The sequence below is a fragment of the Lepisma saccharinum genome, chromosome 1 (genome assembly GCF_977018435.1).
Source record: "Lepisma saccharinum chromosome 1, izLepSacc3.1, whole genome shotgun sequence".
Lineage (NCBI taxonomy): Eukaryota > Metazoa > Arthropoda > Insecta > Zygentoma > Lepismatidae > Lepisma > Lepisma saccharinum.
Window position 1 is genome coordinate 155128485 of NC_139229.1, and position 23396 is coordinate 155151880.

At 40.4% G+C, this 23396-nt stretch overlaps 1 protein-coding gene across 2 annotated transcripts in view; it reads left to right on the forward strand.

Annotated features, from left to right (window-relative positions):
- LOC146002895 (uncharacterized) overlaps positions 1 to 23149 on the forward strand; it is a 67142-nt gene extending 43993 nt beyond the window's left edge. For both annotated transcript variants that reach the window (XM_083140988.1, XM_083140979.1), the window contains exons 2-3: positions 7603 to 8693; positions 19328 to 23149. In XM_083140988.1, the coding sequence (XP_082997114.1) occupies positions 7603 to 8693; positions 19328 to 20442 (2206 nt within the window). In that variant the 3' untranslated portion in view covers positions 20443 to 23149. The remainder of the gene's footprint in view (positions 1 to 7602; positions 8694 to 19327) is intronic.
- Positions 23150 to 23396: the final 247 nt, after the last annotated feature.

The window sequence follows — 23396 nt, forward strand, 5'->3', positions numbered from 1 at the left end:
AGCATATTATAATCACAGAATTATATATCAATTTTATGTATAGAGTTATGTATAAATTACATATGTCAATTACCATTACAGGTACGTAGAACACACTAAATTAACATTTGCCTGTAGTTTCAAGATTCTAAATAAATAAAAGTAATTTACAGATAAATATTAGGGTACGAATAAAAAAAACCTGGAGAAAGTGCTCTTTCGTGACGGTCGTGTCCGTCTGTCTGTCCGTCCATGTCAATTATCGAAATCTAAATAAAACGTAAGTACGTATTATTATTTTTTGTCTTGAAAATTAATTATCCTGATCATTTTGAATCCTCGTAAGCTTGAATCTGAAGTTAGAAGCGGGGTTATTTCAAAACTCGTAATTTTTTTGTCATTTACTCACCCCCTACCTTTCGATATAGAGGAGGGGGGGGGGGGTCTGTAAACTTTCTGAGAACACGTATTTTTTTCCCATCACAAAAAACTTGCTCTACACTAATTATCTCTAGGTTCTACTCTATTTCACCCTAAAGTTCCTGAACTACATGGGATTGTCAATGCCTAGACATTTCTTGCAACAAAACCGCCAAGTTGGCAACCGTAGATTGGGAAGCCCTTGTCGCTGCTAGTCACGTGAATAGTTGGGGAGAGGGAGGGGGGATATAACCGCATTACTAACCACACATGAAGGATGTCGCTGCTGACCGAAGTTAGAACGCGCCGTCTGGGCGATTTACTTTTTGGTGAGGGGAAAAATAAAACAGGTTAAACCGCACAAAGTGAGCGATCTACGGACGAGAGTTGCATTTTCATGAATCGTATGTGGGGCAGTGGACCTGTTATTACATTTCAAGATAAAATGATATGCATATGTGAAGTTATTTAAACAATGCGAGCAGTGTAGTCGCCGGATAATTAAGTTCGGGTGGGAAGGTGATGGGGCAAGTTGCCCCTCCCAAATGCCCACCCAATCTAAGTTATTACATACTTTTTTTTACAGATTTTGTTTGAATTATACTTTATTATTTGTATCTCAGTATTTATGTACACCGTTTTTTAATCAATGGAATTCAACCGTGTGTTTTGTAAGCTTTCCAATGCTCATTGTCCTTCATTAATAGTTTCTGATTCTGTATTCAGATATTGAAGCACCATCACTTCAAATTAAAGTAAAGGATGAGATAAATAATTTTTATTTACATTTTCCGGGCCCGAAAGGAGCGAAAAGATTCTAAACAAAAAACTCTTGGCTCTTTGTTTTGCTATTTTATATCCTTCGGTTTATCGTAACAATGCAAAGATATGATCATGATTCATGAAGGAAGAAAACATTTCGCTTCCGATATTTTGCTGCGAATCGAAACCTATGATAGTCGTAGTGTGCTATACTAATCCTTAGATCACTCAGGTTCCTATTTGTAGTACAATATATTGTTGAATAAAAGCTAGACTTCCGGCCGATAATCCCCCTTCCAAGTGTCATTTCTGGATCCGTTATTGGCTCGAGTATGTACGAAATATTTTCAGTTGTCGTGGCTATTTTACTTCTTTATTTCCTTCTTTCTCCAGCCTTTTCTTCCACTTTCTCTTCCGTTCTCTCTTTCCCTCATTTCCTTCCTTTTTCTCTGCGTCTTTCTTTTTTCCTATTCCTTCCTTTCTCTATATTTCCTTCGTTACTTTTTCTCCTCCATTTCTTCTATATTTATCTCTACCTTTCTCTCTCTCTCTCTCTCTTCTGTCACCTCTTCCTTTATATCTGTCTCATTCCTTCTATCCCTTTGCGATTCTAGTGTAGGCTGTTTTGACGGCGGCGGGACTGAATTTGAGCTGCCTACGTCACTGAATGAAAGCAAGAAACAGCGAGAAACATACGTATTACATATCAACTTGTTCATCACCGTGTTCATTCTGTGTGTTTTATGCAATGCGATATTGGATTGAAACAAAATTCCGACGAATTAGCTGACAACTGTTGCATCAGGGCACGTACAATTCCATTACTTGGAAACGCTTCGGATGAGAGAGAAAGATGAATCTGCCCCCGAAGTTATATCCTGTCCGTGAGATTTATTCCTGGTTCAGGACTTAACAATTGAGGAACTATGGAAATTCCAAAAGACAGTGCAATTTCAGGAAGTGGTGTGCACTGTGCACCAGTTGGATATTTCAGTACAATGTCTTCCCAACTCAGGACGTACTGATAAATTGCCTCTGGGGGAGGATGAATTGACGTTTGAAATAGTTTACATTACGCACACTTGTATACCAGTACCTGCTAACATAACATAACCTAACCTAGCCTAACCTACAACCGAAAGATCTACAATATACTGAAAACAAGTTTGAAACTAAGGAGGAAAAGAAGAATACCATTTGCACTCTCGAAAAATCGTAGCACGTAGCAGCGTGTGTATATAGAACACATTTTATCGCAAGTGCATTATTTCACGGACAAACGGGTATGTGGACAGCTGACTAAAGACCTAAATTCCTTACTAACTCTTTCCTGTGTTGATAAAAAAATGAGCTTTACATTCTTATTAATAAAATAGAGATCCAACCATTTCACATGTTCTTTCTACGTATAACTTAGAACCCAACGAATTTGTGTGAGTGTTGAATCCAACTATCAAAGAATCACTCACTCCCACGATATGAATGCAAACAACAACTCTGTTCCTCTGTCTGTGTGTGTGTGTGTGTGTGTTCTTCCTCTGCGGCAGTAGCTTTATTAGGACTTTTAGAAATCCCTACCTGTTGCTGGCAGTGCATAAAAAAGGAATGATTAGAAAAAATAACGCCTCTGGCTGTTGGGACGTTCACCAGCGCCGTCAGCGGTGGAATCAAGAAGCTAGGAATTTCAAGGTTAGCCTGTAGCGAGTACCCAGGGAGGAGTTCTTTGAATTTTTCCCGAGGTGTGTATGGTCAAGGTGGTTCACTTCAAAGCGTAATCGTTTGTAGTACATATCTCACCTGAGCAGAACAATCACTTTCTCTTGAAATTAGAAAAGAAACATAAATTGTTGTCATGGCATTGCCATAAATGCTTAACCTGGATTCGAACCCAAAACCTGCGGTGACGGCATTGCAAGTCCACCACATCGATAAGAAATAAAGAAGCGGTTTCCTTTTTTATATTAAAACTTGAATAATTGCATCAACAAGATGCAATGGCGAATACCGCAGACGGGACTAAAGAACCCTAATCGACAAGTCCGTTCTCCTAACAGAAAAGAAGTTCACAATTAAACGAAATATATATTTTACGTCGCATTTTAGGAATATGATAAGTGTGTGTGCTTCCGGGCTGTTTCCAGCAATGATTTACCGGTATGCATACACCCCCAACACTCCCTCTAACATCACTCCAAATTTTTGGCAACACCCCCCATATTTTTCCTCAAAGAGTTCTTATTTATGGCAATTTAGTCGCCAGAGTTGCCTTTTCAACTCCTCAAAATGTACCCACACCGCCAGATCGGAAATTCTGGATAAACCCATGGTTTCTAACCCTGTTGTTAGTCAGAATGGTTGGGAAATGCACAACTTTAGAAGGGATGGCCACAAAATCCAGATAACGGATATCTGGGTTTCAAATTATCCGATATCCGTTTAGCATGCAACGGATAATTCGGATATCCGGATAGAAAAAATTCATGAAGTTGTGGAAAATACAGTGAAATACGAATATGTGGATAGTCCGTTAAATGGATAAACGATAAAACTGTCTGGATAATGCACGCATTCGGATATCCTGACATTTCGGATAACCCGAATTTCCTGATATTTCGGATAACCCGAATATCCTGACATTTCGGATAATCCGAATATCCTGACATTTCGGATAACCCGAATTTCCTGACATTTCGGATAACCCGAATTTCCTGACATTTCGGATAATCCGAATTTCCTGACATTTCGGATAACCCGAATTTCCTGACATTTCGGATAATCCGAATTTCCTGACATTTCGGATAATCCGAATTTCCTGACATTTCGGATAATCCGAATTTCCTGACATTTCGGATAATCCGAATTTCCTGACATTTCGGATAATCCGAATTTCCTGACATTTCGGATAATCCGAATATCCTGACATTTCGGATAATCCGAATATCCATACATTTAGGGTAATCCGATTATCTGGATAATCCGAATATCTGTATCTCCGGAGAATTCGGATATACGAATAATCCGATATCCGGATTTCAAATATTCGGATAGAAAATTATCCGGATTTGGCCATTCCTGTGACCTCTGACAATGTTCTTGTTAGTTTTGAATAAGTGGATTTCCCGTGAACTCTCTTTTTTTCCTCCCCTCTTGTCGTCAGGTGGTTGGTTTAGCAGCATCGGACGTGACACGTTCAGTTGGCGATGGATTTAGCTGCGTCACGCCCCCTTTGTTTTGTTTATTTCCATCCCTCGTCGACACAAAGGCCCGGGCGATCGAGCACGTCCCGACCGGGAAAAATTCGGTTGATTGTCGGAAGCGGAGAGTGAGGCTGCTGTTTTTCACCAGACGATTCTCTGTCACGGTCTGAGAGTCGCCTCGGCGCCAGGGGGACGAGGCCGGAGACGACGGGCGACAACATCTTGATGGGAGAGGCGCAATTTGCATATTGGCATTAAATCACAATGCGGCATTATCGCGCACCCCCGTAGCAAAATTGAATCGGAAACAATTCCCAGTGGATGCTTCGTGTTTCCTTCTTTCTTTTTATATTCTGGTCTCTAGCCTATGTAAATAGCGTGTGTTGTAATTTTTCAGAACCATATACAGAAGAGTAAGACGCACAGAGAGAGAGAGAGAGAGAGAGAGAGAGAGAGGGACGAGAGGGTAAAAAGACAGAAGGAAATGGAAAGAACGAGAAAGTGAAAGTAATAAAGATAGAGTAAAAACAATATAGAGAATCAAAAGTAAAAGTAGAATGGAATAAATAAAGAAAGAGAAAGAAAGAGATGGAGAAGAAAAAGAAATAAAGAACGATATAGATCGAAATTAGAGGAAGAAAAGGAACGAGAAACAGGAAGAAAGAGAGAACAAGATATAGACGAACATAACAAGAGATAGGAGGAACACGAAGAAAGAGAGATCAAAAGGTAGACGAAGAAAACAGATATAAGAGGACCAGGAAGAAAGATAATCAAGAAATAGACGAAGAAAACAGAGATAAGATAAACTGGAAGAAAGAGATATCAAGAAATAGACGAAGAAAACAGATATATGAGAAACAAGAAGAAAGTGAATCAAGAAATATATAAAGAAACAAGATAAAATTCAAGAGAAATAAAGGAAGAAAGAGAAAGATAGTAGGAGGTAGAGTATGAAAGAATGAAAATATTGTTCAAAATTACTAAGTATGCCATTTTTTTAAGCATTTTAAACAATCGTTACTTTATTTTGCAGTAAAGTGTCTTTTATAACAAATCTCGGCCATTGGTGCCGGATGATGTGATGAGCATCACACCCACTATTATTATTATAATTATCATTTAGATAGCAACAAATCAAATAAATATTAGGACTGATAGAAAGAATTAGAATAAAAGGAAATGAAAATTGATTACATAAATGTCAACAGACGTCTTTTTGCGATACGAAAGTTTTCCACGATAGCGGTTGTATTGTTACAATATTTTTTTAAAACTAGTTAATGGGAAGATATTGCTTGTTCCCAATCAAATCTAAATTATTTTTTGAATTTGATTTGAATTTGAATTTATTACTCCATACAGTACAGTTCATATAAAAATATTATTACAAAATTTCTATAATTTACAATCTAGATATTCACTAACGCTGTAATATTCCTTATTAACTAATAGTTTTTTGGGGGATAATTTACGCTTGAAAGAAAAGAGAAACGCATTTCACATTTCAAAAATATAGATGCTATAATATGGACCAGATGTTTTAAAATTTTCTTTATTCGGCATTTCCCTGTAGCTAGCGAAATTTCCCTTCAGATAGCAACACTGCCCTGGGGACGAGGATTTTTAATATGCTGCGTTATTGCTCAAAAGATAAAGCCACAGGTTAGAGCTGCAAATACATCCACCCCGCTGCGAAGCAAATTAACAGCTCCACAGACGCACGTATTCGGGATCCACCCTTGAGGACTTGGTTAACGAACGTGTGAAATTTATTTAACGCCGAAAAGCGTCGGTTCCCGCGGCGTAAATAACACCTGATTAGCGGACGGCGTAATGACAGGCCGCTGGACTCTCATGAGCACCATCTATCGGACGTATCATTACGAGTCCCATAAGTGTGATTAGTGCCGCAATTTTGTAGTCGTTTAGCACATTACGGAGGCATTTCGCAGACACATCTGACGGCTGCAGTGGAACCTTCGGAGCACATTATGGCTCGAAGGTGACGCTGTTTTTTAGTTTCCGCTCATCAATTTGCTCATAGAGAACCAGTAAGCGCCAGTTACACACGTTAACGTTACGTAAAGAGCAGGGGCACGTGCTTGATCAGTGTTTAATGTTTTGGTTCTCGAGTTGTAAATGACTCTCTCGTTCTCGTTTCGAACGACAAGTCTCGGTCTAATCTCGATTTTCGACTTAGTATAAACAACATACACAACGTGTTACCCAAATCATAGGCTATATACAGTGGACCCTCTTTAATTCGAACCTGGATAATAATTCGAATTACTATGTAATTCAAACTTCGATAATGATTCGAATTACTACGTAATTCGAACTTCGATAATAATTCGAATTACTAGATAATTGGTACTGGGATAACAATTCGAATTACTAGGTAATTCGAACTTGGATAATAATTCGAATTACTAGGTAATTCGAACAGAAGCTTATTCCCCTTGAAACCATCTTTAATGAAGTGATGTTTTTGATAATTCGAATTTTGGATAAATCGAACTTTTTTTCGTCTCCTCTTAGAGTTCGAATTAAAGAGAGCCCACTGTAATAGTTGGCGGGAAGTTGGGAATAGATTATCTTTTGTCGAGGCAAATAGAAGGGAGAATCATTCATATGTAATTTTTTTATATAAATGTTTTTAGATTTTGTATATTTCTCAAACTATAATGTACTATATTATTTTTTAAAAAGTGTAAAGTAGAAATGGTTAAGTGGAAGAAAAGGCTTAACATCGCCATCCAAAGCAATAAATAATGAATTACCAACGTTTCCTTATTCAACTCTCGATAAGTCAAGTGTAGCACCCTGTGGTTTCCGCCGATGCTTCCCATTTGCTCGAAGTGCATATCACTCAATGAATCACCAAGATCAAGCTTATGTTGTAGTATTCTTTGTCCACTGCAAGATAGAAGTTAGGGTGAACAAGTGCACGTGATCTACTTGAAATGCATTCAGTGAAAAACTCCGTTCCTATTGGTTGATTCCAATTGCATATGCACGCAGAAATTTTGCACTTAGGAATATAGTGCGTATGAGTTGCGGAACTTTATGTGCCATGCACGAGTCGATTGCAGAATTAATTAAACAAGCCAGTACTTCTGACAAATCATGTGATTTTGTTTACAATGACTTCGTTCTTGCAGTGATGGTCTTTCTATGAATATATTGCTACACAGGTGTACTAGTCTTATATGGAAACTGATTCTAACTGTCTTTGTTTCAGGGTGTGGATCCTGTCCAGCATGCTGTGGCTGCTAGTGATGGGAGAGAAGTCTGAGAAGAACCCCATAGGTTGGCGTTGCCCTCTCATTCAGCAACCGTCGGCATCATGTACCTGTGATCTTCCGCATACGCTGAGGTGCACGGGAGACAAAAGGACCCTGGAAGTCATCGCAGAGGCCCTGCAGGGACTGTCCCCTGACGCCGCAGTGTCCCTCCTGGATTGCTCGCTGCAGAACATGACGGTCATCCCAGAGTTGAACTTTAAGGACGTAACGCTTCACGGACTGGTGGTATCGTCCGGCGAAATACGCGAAGTGTCTACTCTATCCTTCACGGGCCTCGGCAGTTCACTTTTGGCGCTGGGGTTGCCCAATAATAAGTTAACGGGAGTGCCGACAGCAGCGCTGCTGACGCTACCTTTGCTGGAAAGGTTGGATTTATCTCATAATAAACTACGCGCAGTCGGTGGGCATTCTTTCCCCATCTTGCACAACCTCTCCTTCTTGGATCTTAGTGATAATTTAATAAGCAGCGTGTCGGAGGACGCCTTCGTGCCTTTGAAAGCCCTGAGGACGTTGCGACTGCACGGCAATAAAATCGACGTTTCCCAAGTGAACCGCGGGCGTGGGTTGGACGTTCTAGAAGAGCTGGACCTGAGTTCGAACATCCTCAAAGGTGCCCTGACGCTCGACACCATCAGAGCATTACCATCGTTGATGGTGCTGAACCTGTCCTACAATAACCTGACGAGCGTGCGACAGGGTGCCCTGCAAGGCATGACGTCGCTGACCACGCTGACTCTCAGCTACAACCAAATAGACGTCCTGGAGGACCACGCGTTCCTCCATCTCTTCTCCCTGACCCGACTCGATCTCTCCCACAACAGGATCGTCACCGTGTCAGGTTACTCCCTGGCTCACCTGAGGGCGCTGAGGCAGCTCGACCTGGCGCACAACTTTCTCCGAGCCGTCACCTCGGACTTGCTGGCGCCACTGAGCAACCTTCAGGAACTCCGCGTCGACGACAACGACATCTCCATGGTCCAAGCGGATTTGACGTCACTAGGAGGTCTCGCGAGGCTGACCTTGTCAGGTGAGTAAATCATGCGTGTCTCTGAGTACGCACAAAATCCGGCTATCGTAGATCGTATCGTATCTCAAGCAACTTGACGATTATAAATAGAAACGTTACAAAATTAACTACTTTGATTTGCATTTTTTTCTAAAAATGATTTTCAATGCATTCAACATACGATCAACTGGTGACCAAGCGGAAACCCCCCACAACAAAATAACACACTCGTACATATACATAAACATAACAAACAGAATAAACCGCGGTAACACCTAATTTTCATGCTTCGTTTAACGATTCCGACTGCAGTTAAGCTTGGTTCGGTATTGGCGGATTCATTTAGCACATTTGCGGAAACAATCTTAAATCATATTACATAAGAGAAAAAAAATACTTAATGACAATTTGCCTGATAATGATGGCATAGCATACGTCCTTCCATCTGATCTTAAAAACAATAATAATAAAAACTCGTGATACAACAGCCTGTGAGGGTCAGTCCCTACCTACCAACAGCCGCCCTCACCACCACATGCCTCAGCAGAGGTGGGAGAACATCCAACCAGTTCGAAGTGACGTGTGGTCTGCACGACGAACCCCCAGTCGTTATAGGTTTCCATGACCGGGTTCTGCTACTCATTTGTATCTCCCCAATTTCCTCACGATATGGTGGGTGGCCACCGGTCCCGTACACTGGCCGTAATCTCAGGAGAAAAGTTGTTACGCTCCCCACCCGGGGACAGGAACCAGCGCGCGTCCCATATCCTGAGCCCAAAGCCTGGCGCCACGGTGCGCGATTCTTAAACATAAACAAATGTAAATATGATGCAGCTTTTACACCGAAGTGACATACATGACGTGTCACTTGATACCTCTCAAACCGTAGTGAAGTGACAATCTTCATATGCATGGTTTTGATTGGTTCATGTAAGAGCGTCACGTGTCGCATGTCACTGTGTGAAAGTAGATAACAATCTAAGAGGCAGAGAGAAAGATACCAGCTTACAGCGCTTGGCAGTGGTCATTATTCGAAATATGTATGACATAATTTTAATTACGAATAAACACTTTTTTCAAATTTGAAAATAAAATCCTTAGAAAAATATTTGGGCCTAAAAGAAAAGTGAGTAAAGAAGGTTACATAATGTAGAACTGAACAATTTGTATTCCTCTCCAGATATTGTTAGAGTGTTCAAATCAAGAAGACTGGGATGGGAGAGAAAAGAAGAATTTTACAGGATTCTTATTGGGAAACCTGATGGTAAGAGACCAGTAGGAAGGCCAAAACTAAGATGGAGAGATAACATTGATATGGACCTGGAATGAAATCGGTAGGGATGGAAAAGAGTGGATAGATGTTGCTCAGGATAGGGATAGATCGAGGGCCTGTGTTGTTGCAGCCTTCTAGAGAGTTAGTTAATAAACATTTTATTTTCCGAAAACATTGAATATTTCCTAAATGACTTGGAAGAATTCATGCCCAACCGTATTTACTTTTTGAAAGAGGAGTCTGTAGGATTTTTTCAGTGGAAGTCAAGTAAGACATCCCCTCCTCCCACCTAGATATCCTGAATACACAATGCATATTAGATCAGTAGGTATGCACGCGTTCCTATAAAAGTATGACTATTCCGTTCTACGAAGGCACCGACGTCGTCGAAGTGAAACTGGAACTGGTCGATAACAGCATGCCACTTTGACATTTTCCTTGTCTTTGTGCAATCATATGGCACGAGTTTTATTACAGTGGTGATCGTTATCCTAGGTATTTTATTATTCCTCCTTTCTACGAATTTTTCTTATCATATTGTGCATTCCTAAGCAGTAATATCGTAGCGCACAGTTACCATGCATACATAACCTAAGCAGCATGTGACAAGTTAAAAGTGTAAATATCTGGGTTACCTTGCGTTTTGTGTATATTATTACGGGACGAGCGTCATATGAGCGCCAGCCACTATGAATTTCAGTAAAAATGGCAACGAAAAACATTGCAAAGTAAAAATGGCAATATTGTCATAATCATTGCATGCTCCTAAATTAAGGAACTGGATGCAATTACCATGTTTTGAATTTGAATTGATGTTTTAAATTCACTTTATGCACAGATAGGTTAATCGGGACTGGACCTACAGTTTAAAGTGGGAACCACTGTACAATGTGCCTCCACCAGGTATCGAACCCGGGACCCCTTGATTACAAGGCGACGACGTTACCACCACGCCATCTTTTCTTTTAAAGAATACCCTTATGCGGTAGTATCCCCCGACAAACACAAACATCCATGTCCTAACCGGGATTCGAACCCGGGACCCCTGGCGTAACCACTTTACCACTGAGGTTGACAATCATCGGGGAGGCTACGATTACCATGTCAACTAAACATTGGACAAGTGAGAGAGCTACAGAACTACAGTATATTTACTTACACGAATATGGAGCTCAATGAAGATTTTTCACACAGATCAAACCAGGTCTCACTCACATACCCATGCCAGATCATTTTCTCTCGTTCGATATGTTTCTTATAAAATTACATGCAGGTTAAACTAGTGATATAAATTTTAAGCCAAATTATGACCTTACCTGAATTAGCATATCCTTTATTGAACTCGTGGAGCTAAACAGCTCCTTGGAGTAACAAAGTTGAAAGCGGCAGACCTTTGCTCTTTTTGAGCTAGGATGGCAATAGTAGACTGCTCACATATGATAAACATCACCTGTGTTTTTGTGTCGCGGTTAGCAACACTTACAACGCAGTTTCTTCGTCATATATGTCGTACGTGACGGAAAGAAAAGTGAAAGAATCGGGCGTTTGGGTGGGGCGACCACAACCTCCTCAATTGTAAATTAACTTTGCTGGGTGTAACAAAAGAAGAGAGCGACGAAAATAGAAATGGAGCTTCACCTTTTTTTTTTATTATTCTTTCGAGATCTGTCGGCCTACGAGGCGACGTGAACTTTGAAGGCTAGGCGCGTAAATCCTGATTACCCACCGGCGATTGGAAAGATGCGTGCCCCATGATTCAGTGCGCGGTAGGTGGAAGCGCGCTCTGAAGTCACCTTTCTTCCAGTCGAAATTATGCAAAGTTGTTTGTATTTCTGCGAGCTTCATCAGGGATATAATATCCCAATCAATTAGGACTTGATACCCAACAGACACGTAACTAAAATTATTTTCAGGGAGGAGGGAAGGGGTAGAGGCCTGGCTCGTGGTCAATCCGGAAGGACCTCTTAAAATACCACAATTTTCAAAATATTAATAAAATGAGGACATTGAATTAAATTAACAATCATTAATTAATTTATGATATTAAGTAATCAAATTAATAACTTGCGCACATGGCATGTATGTACTCTTCCCTTGCACACATATTTACATGAGTAGGTCGCTAAAATAATGGTACTTTACTCGGCAACACTTCAACACTCTCTGTAAGTTGGTGTACAGGATTTATTCTTTATTAACAAAATTCGATGGTTCTGTAAAGTATATGTACTTATATACATGAATTCAAGAAATATGGAAATTGTTTTCTATATTTTACAAAAAAATAATTATAAGGGAGATTTCAAACCGAAGCGACAGACGACACATATCGCTTGGGAGCGAGTCAATCAGAAGTAAAGTTTCACACCGTGGCAGCATGACAGGCCGCACAAGCCTGCGTTTGATTGGTGTAATCCTCGCCTGTCGCTTGTCGCGTCGGTGTTAATTCTCCCTAAGATGTAGGGAAGAGAATTGTCATCTCTTTCACTCCTGCCTCCGATATTGATTGATTGATTGGTTTTACTTTACTTTTACAAACTCACATGGACAGGGCCTCGTTAGTGCAGGGTGTATTACGTGGAAAAGTAGTTGGCAGTTAGCTGTCGTAAGCAGCGCTTGAAGTGGAAAATGTTAGCTTCAAGGATGTTTGATTGAGCCTGGGGGTTTGCAGGGGGGGGAGGGGGGTTTGCTCCTATGGTTTAACATGGCGACAATGAGACAACTGGGGGAAATGCTTTGCAAAAATTGTGTTAGTAAGATCACCCCCTTACATCCTGCAATGGATTGAAATACCACTAGTGATGACATAAAAGACAGGAATCCAATGAGCTGAATGAGTAGACAGAACATTTTACACTTCATTGCACCTTCAGGCAATAAAATGAAGAAATACTGTGACGAAGATTTTGACAAGTCCAATATCTAGAGGCCCAGGTCTAAGGAGAGGGTCTCATCCTAAGTATAGGCCTGTATCCGAATCCACCCATAAAAAATCCTATCTTAAAGGTGACATAAAAGAGAAACGTCGTGGTTCACTTCACCCATATTGATAAAAGGTGGAGCCTCCGACCTTAGGACTGCGTGGAAACAATCTTTCCTATTTTGTTTCCGGTTAGAAGTGGCAATTGGTTGCTTGATGCCTCTGGATACTTCACCATGCTTCCCCTTTAAAAAAGCTGCTAAGATATTTCGATCTTGAAATTTAGTTTGTAATTGTTCCTAGAGCATTCCAATGAATCCTCATGTGATCTTCTTCCGTTGTTGTCTAATCTCGTATCATGGGTCTCGTTTGAAAACTTCTTTAGAGGGGAGTGGCAGGCCCTTGATATGAAATTGAATAGTAGAAATAATAAATAATAAATAGCAGTTATTACAAACTGATTACAGGGCCACCCCGATGGCGCAATGGTATCGCCTTGTAATCAAGGGATCCCGGGTTCGATACCCGGTGGAGGCACATAGTCGTTCGAATCCCACTCTAAACTGGAGCTCCAGACCCGATTAGCCTTACTGTGCAGAAAATGCACATAAAACACCAAATCAATCAAACTGATTAGAAAAAAAATATTTTTATGTAGCTCTATAATTTATATATCCTTGAGGACAGACTTTTACTCGCTATATCTGAATATTCGGCAATTTTTTCTTTTCTTTTTCATATTTCTTATTGCTAATATGCCGACATAGCTACATATTATATTTTCTCATTAACTTTTACACACCTCGTTTTTAAGATACATCTTCGAAATTAGAGGGGACATTTGAGTAAACACATAAAATTCTTGTTTTTGGAATTTTCAAAAAGCCGTGGGATTATTTATTCTTTCTAGGCGGTGGAAAATGAGAACATGACGGTCTCTCGTTTGAACCAAACTCATTTTTCTTTTGGTTATTCTGCAAGAATTATTAATTAACTGAATTTTTTTTCTAAATTTTAAATAAATTATATTAATTAGTTTCATAGTGGTTGACTGACTGGTTCCGCGTCGCCAGTGTTACTTCCGTGGCACCAGTTTGTGACAGACAGAAAAAAGTGGTTTCTTAGCCGATTCTCCAATAACGCACGGTCTCTTTTGTACTTCCCCTGCGTAGAACCCTCCAAGAATTCCCTGGACCGTGATCAAGCTCACCACCAAATCAAAGGCATTGGTCACTTGCCCACGGCCGGCAGAACCGAAGCAAGACCCGTCCTCAACTACGTATTTGTGTAATCATACCAAGACCAGCAAATAAGCAAACTCGACTGTAAAACATTGGCAAAGCTAATAAACAAACACACAAATCACGTCCCTGGTGCCGTAACAGCTGCTCCAGCTTGTTTTACGCTCGATTCTGTTGGAACGCACAGCAAATCCAGCTCAGGCATGGGCGGAACGCTGTTTGGCAGGAGCTGTGTAATTTAACAGGTCACTGAATTCGTTAAAAACCTTGGCGGCCTCTGGTGGCTGTGTTTCACGTGCCCGTCACTTACCTGTCGGTTTCTGGTCCCCATGTGACCTTCCGTTGTCTTTGCTTAGTTTGTTCTTTACGCTTTGATTTCGCTGTACACGACACACTTCCCTCTTCCAATATCCCAATAATGTCAGCTACTTTTTAAACGATTTCATCAACTGTAAACATTTGAATCAAAATATGGTTTCCAAATTTCCATCATAGTGATGTATGCAAAAATCACAAATTGTATGTGGTCACTGGTAATAAGAAATCACAACTGTAGTTTCAATAATAATAATACATTTTCTTTATTAAGCGGCGAAGTTCAGCCAAGGGCTGCACTGCCACCTAACCCTCGAACATCAAATTACGATTACTTTAATTCATTTATTTGTTTGAGCTTTTAAGTCCACTTTATGCACAGGGAGGCTAATCTTGACTGAACCTACAGTTTACAGTAAAATCCGAACTACCTGGAATAGAATCCGGGACCCTTTGATTACAAGGCAAAGACATTATCATTACCCCATCGAGAAGGTCCTAACTTTAATTCAGTATTGACAGAAAACAATATAAGGGGACGGGCCCAGAGGCAGATGAGGGCAGATGAGGGCACACAAAATTCTTGTAAGAAATTATTCGGTGACGTTTTATTGTTTCTACCAATAAAATTTATATGTGCGTATGTAAGGCGTAGTTCTGTTTCTTTACAATACAGTTTGTATGTAAGCACACAAGCATGGTTTATAACAATAATTATAATTAAACCGCTTTCAGGCCTGCGACCAGAACTTTTTTTAATGTGGGAAATTTCTAAATGTGGGCCACAGTTTTAACGCTCTACATTTTTTTAAAGTGAAGAATTTTGTTGAACAAATAAAAAATTGCATAAAGAAAATTTATTTGTTAAAAAATCTAATTTATATACAGTTTCACAAAATATTCACTGAAAATATGGCCCAATCTCATCTGTCTGAACCAAATGTATATTTTGGGGGGAAAATAACACTACGACAACGCGAGGAAGAGTCCTTTCTTACAACCATTCAACTCGAAACTGGACCACATACGTATAAATTGCTGGAAAGCCTAATATGTTAAGCGTGAATTTATTTTAGGTTAGGCTGAAAACTATACTCCAAACGGTTGATTTTTTTAGGATCAAATTTTCTTCTAAGTTACTTATGACACCACAGAAGTTGAGTTCTGGTTATCTTCTCACATATAGGGACTTTTGGTAACATTAAATTATAAATTCGATGAAAAAGTTTCCTTATTAGTCAATTCACTTTGCCTAACATGTAGTTGCAATGATAATTACAACACAATAGCAACAATGGAAAAGAGTGAACTTAAATCCTCTCCGAAATGAATTTCTAAGTACGGCACAGTGAGAGAGAGCATGAATCATGGCCTAAGCAAGGATTCCTCCTGCGACAGCCGGTTTGGGAGAGATTACAGATTACGTGCGCTCCGGGAGAGCACGCGCGCGGAAGCTATTAATTCCAAACATGAATCATTTCGTCATGATCACATCACGTATTTCCGGTATTTCACTCTGTGCGGGTGGCGCCAACCCATTGTCACTGCTGTCCTAAGGAATTTCATTAATAAAACCAAGTCAAGTGAGCGTGCACATCCTTTAGCTGCTCTGCACAAGAGGATTTGCTCCTGTGTGTTGCACTATCAATCCATAGACAATGCAAGATCTTGTAAACAGAGAAGGCTGATGATCCCTCCTAATCCATTTGGACACCCGATTGTTTCTATCTGTTCTTTTACGGTATGTTCTTTCCATCTTGTAAGCGGTCTTCTTATTTTCATTTCATGCATCTTCCTTGGTGGCCTGCCCTTCTTCAGCGACCTCATGTGCACCATCTCATTCTTACCCCCGCGACTATGTCTTGTACTTTTTCTACTCCCATCAATTATGTCACCTTCTAGTTGCCTCATGGACATCGGCTAATCGGGGAAGGATGTACAGTTTAAAGTGTTATCCGGATCATGCCACCACCAGGAGTCAAACCTAGAAGGCAGGGAAACTTTAAACGTTCCATAGCATTCATATTATATCGTAGCTATGTATTTGCGCCATACCAGCATGCGATGTAATTGTTGAGTTGAGTTGAGTTGAGTTGAGTTGGTGTTTTAAGTCCACTTTATGCACAGTAAGGCTAATCGGGACTGAACCTACAGTTTAAAGTGGGGTCCGAACCACTATCGAACCCGGGACCCATTGATTACAAGGCAACGATGCTATGTAATTATTGAAGGTGACTTTGGAGACATACTGTAGCTCAGACAATGTTCGGAATGTTTTTATGATGAGCACGATCTTATTGCCTGATCTGTGCTAAAGAAAATTAGATATAATTTGAGATTCTACCACGCTTAGTTTCAAATTGATTTGGTTTATTTTACTTCGCTTTTATGCCACTTGGGGCTAATAGCGAAGATGAGTATCAGTGATTATAGGATGGAATTGATGAAGGCACACTCACAAAGAACACCCATGCCCAGACCGTGATTCGAAACCGGGACCCTTGTCGTAGCACACGGGGATAACCACGTCGCCACGGAGATCGGCGCTTAGTTTCCGAGATATTCAATTTTATTTGTAAGCAGTACTAGTAATTTCAGATTTCGCGCTGAAAAATACGTGGTGTTGAAGCTAATATCGGGGAATTAGCACGAAGTATTACTATTAGGTTAGAACCGAAGAATAGAACCCAGAATATTTCTTCTTCGTAAATGGTCACCTTTGGATATTCGAGTAAAATTACCAGTGTCTCGAAGTTGCTACGGTTACAATTTAACAGTGCTTCGTTTGTTGTCCTGCTCTAGTGCTTGCCTTTCTTTTGCGAGACCGCTAACGAGATTATTAATACGATAACGAGGCAGGGTGATTATCTCCTTCAACGAAGCAGTTACAACGACCGGGAGAAAGCACAACTGATTTTTTCCTTTTCTGCAATGTTCTTGATTGCCATTTCTTCAAGAAATGTTCGACATCGGCAATTCGCATCACGACACGTACAGTGAATCTCATGAGATATACGTTAATACGTGACTATACGTGGAAAATTATCATGCAAAAAGATAGATCGCAATAAGGGAAACGATTCATGTGGAAACAATATCTTCCGGCAATCGCACATATCATATTATACAAGTTATATATTTTTCTAACTTGGCGTTGCTTTTCTTACATATTGACTAGTCGGAACTGTGATAATGAACGATAATGATGATGTGCCAGCCTTGAATGGAAACTCGCAAGTTACATCCATGCCCAGGCCAGGATTTGAACCCGGGACCTCAGGGGGGGATTGCGAGTCGAACACTCAACGTGCTTAAATACCGAGGCGGCCCGTTTCTAGCGTACGATATCCACGATGAGAGTTTAGGCCCAGCATGATATAAAAATTAGCATACAGTGAGATGTAACAAACATACCATTAAAAAAATCTAAACTTATTATTATGAACAGACAGTCAAGGTGCAAAATCCTGGGGTGGCCACAAACAATCGTGGCCACCAAATATTTCCGGGGAAGTTTTTTTTTTTACTTCAAATATACATAGTTTACTTTATACTACTTTTCTCTTTATCTTTCTCTCTCTCTCTCTCTCTCTCTTTGTCTCTCTCTTTCAAGAGATAATTAACAGATCTTCACCAATAACAATATCCACACACAACCCCCACCAGTCTTCAAAGAATTCGCACACTGCAGAGTACTATGATCACTCTACCTTTACTTCACCACCTCCTAAACCGCACACTATATAGAAGACTTGGCTTTGATACCAAAGCATAAGCTACGCCATATTTAATAAGTCAGCTGTCCAAGGGCCAATGCTACCTCCATCACCCCATTGTTTTTCAATTGTCGTAAAAAACTACCCTATATTGTCCAAATGAAATACAGAGTGTGTAAGAAAAAAATGTTTTCGTTACAAATGTAAATATCTCAGTGACTACATAGTCAAGGTAAAGGAAACTGCAGAGGTGTAATGCTCAACTCAATAAAATTTATGCACAAAAATTTAAATAAGAAATTCAAATGTATATGGATGTCACAAATGATTGTTCACAAAAGTTCAATATGACACTGCACACATGAAGTCTGTAGTTGAGCTCCTGCCATACACGCCGCAGTATGTCTGCCGTAACAATCTCCAGTGCGGCGGTGATTGTCTACTGGAGTGCCTCTAGGTTTGTAGGAAGAAGGGGGTATAGATGAAGCCCTTCACATAGCCCCAGAGAAAAAAAATCACAAGGGATCAGGTCTGGTGAACAACACAGAATTGCTTGCGCATTCGCTTGTTATCTGCCTATCAGGCCTGGACGCACAAACGTCTCCTTACGACATGCCAAACTGTCGTCAGAGGCTTCGCCCAAATCTGTCCCGAACCCGCTCGACAGTATCTCGTCTGATACTGGTGGACATCCAGATCCTTTTGCCATCCTCTTTGATCTTTTTGTGATGGCATGGCTGATAAGATAAAGGAAGCAGTCTGCTCTGCCGAAGAATTATTCCGTAACCAATTATTGCAACCATGTCCATATCTGCATTTCACTTTGTGCATTTTTTTTGGCAAATTCCCTCACAAATGCACGCTCCACAGTCTTATTCGACTGTATTCGATCATACTCTAACACAAAAAAGGCCTTTTCTTTTCCAGTGAATGGCATGCCTATACCTCTAAAGACAAAAACATACCACAATACACATTGACTTTTGAGGTGTTTCTACACATACCGTTAAATTTTCAGATCATTTACACGAAAATTGGTAACTGTATTAAATTACGAAATGATATCAAATTTATTGAAACACCCGGTATTATGGTTGTGATGTGTGTTACATCAAGTCTCCTTTGATATTGTAATGTGATTTGTATGACTCGGAAATATATGGAGTTAACTTTTTCTTCCCTCTTTGCAGATAACCCTCTGAACTGCGACTGCAACTTGGTGGACTTCGCCGAGTGGCTGAGCAACTCGAGCCGGGTGTCACCGACTGACAAAGCGACGGCCGTCTGTGCAACGCCACCGTCGCTGGAGAACGGCCTTCTCGTGGAGGTTCCAAGGGACGACCTCCTGTGCGGAGACGGGACGGACGACCAGCTGGCGGACGAACCCCTCGACTCGTCCCTCCCCGTATCCAGATCCGAGGTGAAGCTCCGGCAGTTCCAGTACGACGGCTTCCGGATAACTTTGGTGTGGACGGTCGAGGAGAAGGCCGTGCCCTACACGTGCGACGCCCTCTTCGTCTACGAGGAGATCGGCGTCCACGAGATCCTCCTGAAGAACAGCAAAGTCACCTGCGACTCCTCCAGGCAGCCGGATCCAACTTTGCTGTCCGTTTCCCTGCCCAGCGTGGACCTCCAGGAAGGCCATCGGTACAGATACTGCGTCGTGCTGTTCGAGAGCGGCGTCAGCGATGACGTGTCTCTCATGCTGGGATGCAGTGACGTGATACCTCTGTTCCCGACCATGAAACCCATACTGGCAACCACCCACATCCCCGATCGGCTGGCCGCCTTTTACGCCAATGTCACGGCCCCCAACACTGTATCGGTGTACGTGAGGATACCGGAGCCGCAGATGGACTGCGGGTTCACCGTGGTCGTGTTCCTGGACGGGACGACGGTCGCCCAAAGGCGCCTGAACTGCTCTCTCATCAAGGCTTCCATAACCGGGCTCCCCACCACGTCCGGACACTATGAAGTGTGTGCATCCCTTGCGGAATCGAACCCTAGACCCTTAGGCCAGTGTGTTAAAGTCAAGGCGGTCCCCGATTCAGGAGGCCTAGACCCTGGGTTACTGACTACAGCTCTTGCTGCTGGATTCATAATCCTCAGCGTGGCCCTGCTTACGGGGCTCTACCTGACGACCAGAAGATTGTTCATACGACCAAAAACTCCCATATTCCCGGGACCAGCAAGGACTCGATCGCAGAGCCAGTACTTCTTGTACAGCCTCGACAATCAGAGAGACTGGTCCGACGAGGACTCGAATCCTCGATACGTGAAGCTTCAAGCGACTACCAAAGTGTGATAGATGTATATATGATTACCTATGTTTGCTCCAAAGATAAATGCTCCGCCTTCTCGAGTTCAAACTCAAGACTTCGACGGCCAAGTGATGAACCGCTCTCGTGGTACACAGACTCGAGAGTTTTCCTCGATTTAGTGCTTTGAACCTTAACGAGAGAGCTTCATGTGTTCGTTAGCACCAAATTTCATATTTTGATGTTGAAGTTTTCATGTACGAGTGAAAGTTATAGCAGTGTTTGTGGTACTCTGATGTTATAATAATCGTTGTAAGCATGGTGCAAATGAGTTCGTGTGTGTAAATTAACAATGATTGTGTGTTCATCCAAACCAACATGCTAATTTCCGAGGACTGTACTTTAGACAAATTATATGTAATTTTTAAATCTTATGTCGACGAAATTTTAGCTTTCCACCTGTGAGAATTTTACGTTCGGATATCATACCTTTCTTAGGACTAAGATATGTCTTTTCGCTTGAGACCATCGCATCATAATCCTTAGCAGGTTTTCCAAAAGTTCTACAATTCATCCAGGTTTTCTTGATTGAATGATCGTTAAGCCTTAAACTTCTACGTATTAGGTATATGAACTCTTGTCTAGCAGTTTCCTCTACGCCATAAAAACCTCACACCTTCAAGGAATATCTTCACTAGCTTCGCAAAATATTATTTTCGCCAATGTTGGTACTGTTCGTGGTACCATGCCTCTCATGTAGATTAACTGTTGAGTCACTTCGTTGTGGTCTTCACAGGGATCCACATACGTTGGTGTTTCACCTGAAGTCTTTACTCTCAGTTTCACTGATGACCCAAGTGGAACTTGAACTTACGCATCTGAAGCCAGAATCTATATAATATAAAATTTATAATTTATATACTGTCCCGGCCAGTAGCGGCGATTGGGTTCCAAAACTGGGAGAGCAAGGTGCATAAGGTTTAGCATAGTGCGGGGGCAAAAATGGCAAAAAGTGAGGGACAACTGCCCTAATCGCCGCCACTGGACTCCCGGCGCTTGAAGGATAGTTACTAGAAGTCACACCTTACTGGAAACTTTTCAAATACCACGCTGACTTTCCTCTAAATTCAGCTTTGTCCTTTTTCTTGTGCTATATTACCAAATAGACATAACACAAATTAAAACTTATCACATTTGGATACAGTGATATTGTAAACCAGTATACGCCCGTTGTACACCCCAAAGCATTACTTTAAAATATACAATATGCCTAGCGTATATTTTCAAGACTTCAGTGTAAGCAACGCAAGAACGAGAGTTTGCTTTCTAATTTTAAGCTAAACCTTGCTTTGCGAAAAGAAAAACTATCAAGTAACAAATTTTAGATGAACAAATATAACACTGTCAAAAACAAGCCGATTTGCAACGTCCAAAATTAATATGCGATCTAATACCAAAATACTTTTCCTAAATCGCAAGAAAAGTTAGAAACTAAAGTTAATTGCACCATGAAGGTGTTCAAAATAATATAGTCAGTCATCTGTGCTTGCACACTTGCCGTGCAATAGATGTCAGTCTATGCTATAAATATTTAATTTCGAAAACTTTGTGCCAAATGTATTATACGAGGGACATGACAAAGAAGGTTATTAAACAAAAAATATTCTACTTAGTCAATCATAACATTTTGTATTATATTTTTTTACTTACCACCTAACAATTACTAGATTGTTATTTTCACTCATGTTCATATGAAGTGACCCTTGTGAAGTGCTGTATAAATATTTTAAGCAATATCTTGGTTGTTTCGATCTTTTATAACATAATATTTTTTAAATAGTTTCTCATAAATTTGGCTTGCAAGGTATAATATAATAATATCCCACAATAATGAGATTATACTTGATACTATATAACTGAACGTTTTCCTACAACTACAAAGCAGCAGAAACAAAATTATGCAATCCTTACCTTCACCTTCTTATATTTCGAATGGTTTTCCACCGATGCCCATACCCTGCAAAAGAAACAGGATTTAGACATTACATGAAAAATTATCTTGGTTCAGATAATTTCAAATCATAATTAACAATTTAGTCTTGGCCTTTTCATTTGTTCCAACATTCACGGTATTCATACACAGTTCGTATTTGTACTGTATACTTACTTCATGTAGCCTACTTGAATTCTAGTATCTGTGAAAATATCTAGCAGGAACTATGGTACTCGTAGTATCATGAATATTCATTTTAATTTTTCTATAAAATAAAACGTGTATGCCTGTGAAGTTTATTGTGTGAATGTTTCTACACAGTGTTAAATGTGTTCATATTTATCTCAGAGCTTTTGATAACTGTACATAACGTGCCTTATTTTTCAATTAATGCCTGAAACAAATGCAATAAGCTAAAGGCTTCAACTGACTTCTGTTCGGAAGACGGTTTACAAATCTAGTCGCAAAATATGTAGTCCATACATTAGGCTATGTGTCTTCATATCGTCTTCACATCATAACTGAGTTATACTTGATAATTGATTGTTGTTTAGTTTTCTGCTTGGACTATGAATCTTCAAGAGTTGTGTGAAGAATTTTTTTGTCATGTTCCCATTCTGCAAATTGTAAATATGCAAAGAATGATTGAGATTGTATGGGTGTCTTGTACAAATTATTTTGTATGTATGTTTGTTGTTAACATAAACATTCTCACATAATGTAAAACGCACAAAAATTGTGAAAATAGAAGATATAATAAAATTATCTGTAAAAATATAGTGTTTATGCTTCTCTTTTGTACGTCTCACGTAATTGTATTGCTATAGGCGCGCGCGCAAATACGTACACACATACTTACCATACAATGAAAGAGTTAATTTAAGTACTAATAGTGCAACTAACATTTTCGTCAGTATTTAATCTGGTACAGTGGGATCCTTGAGTATTACCGTGCAAATTGTCCATGACTATTTTCATTAATTTTTATCTTACATCCGATGTGTTTTT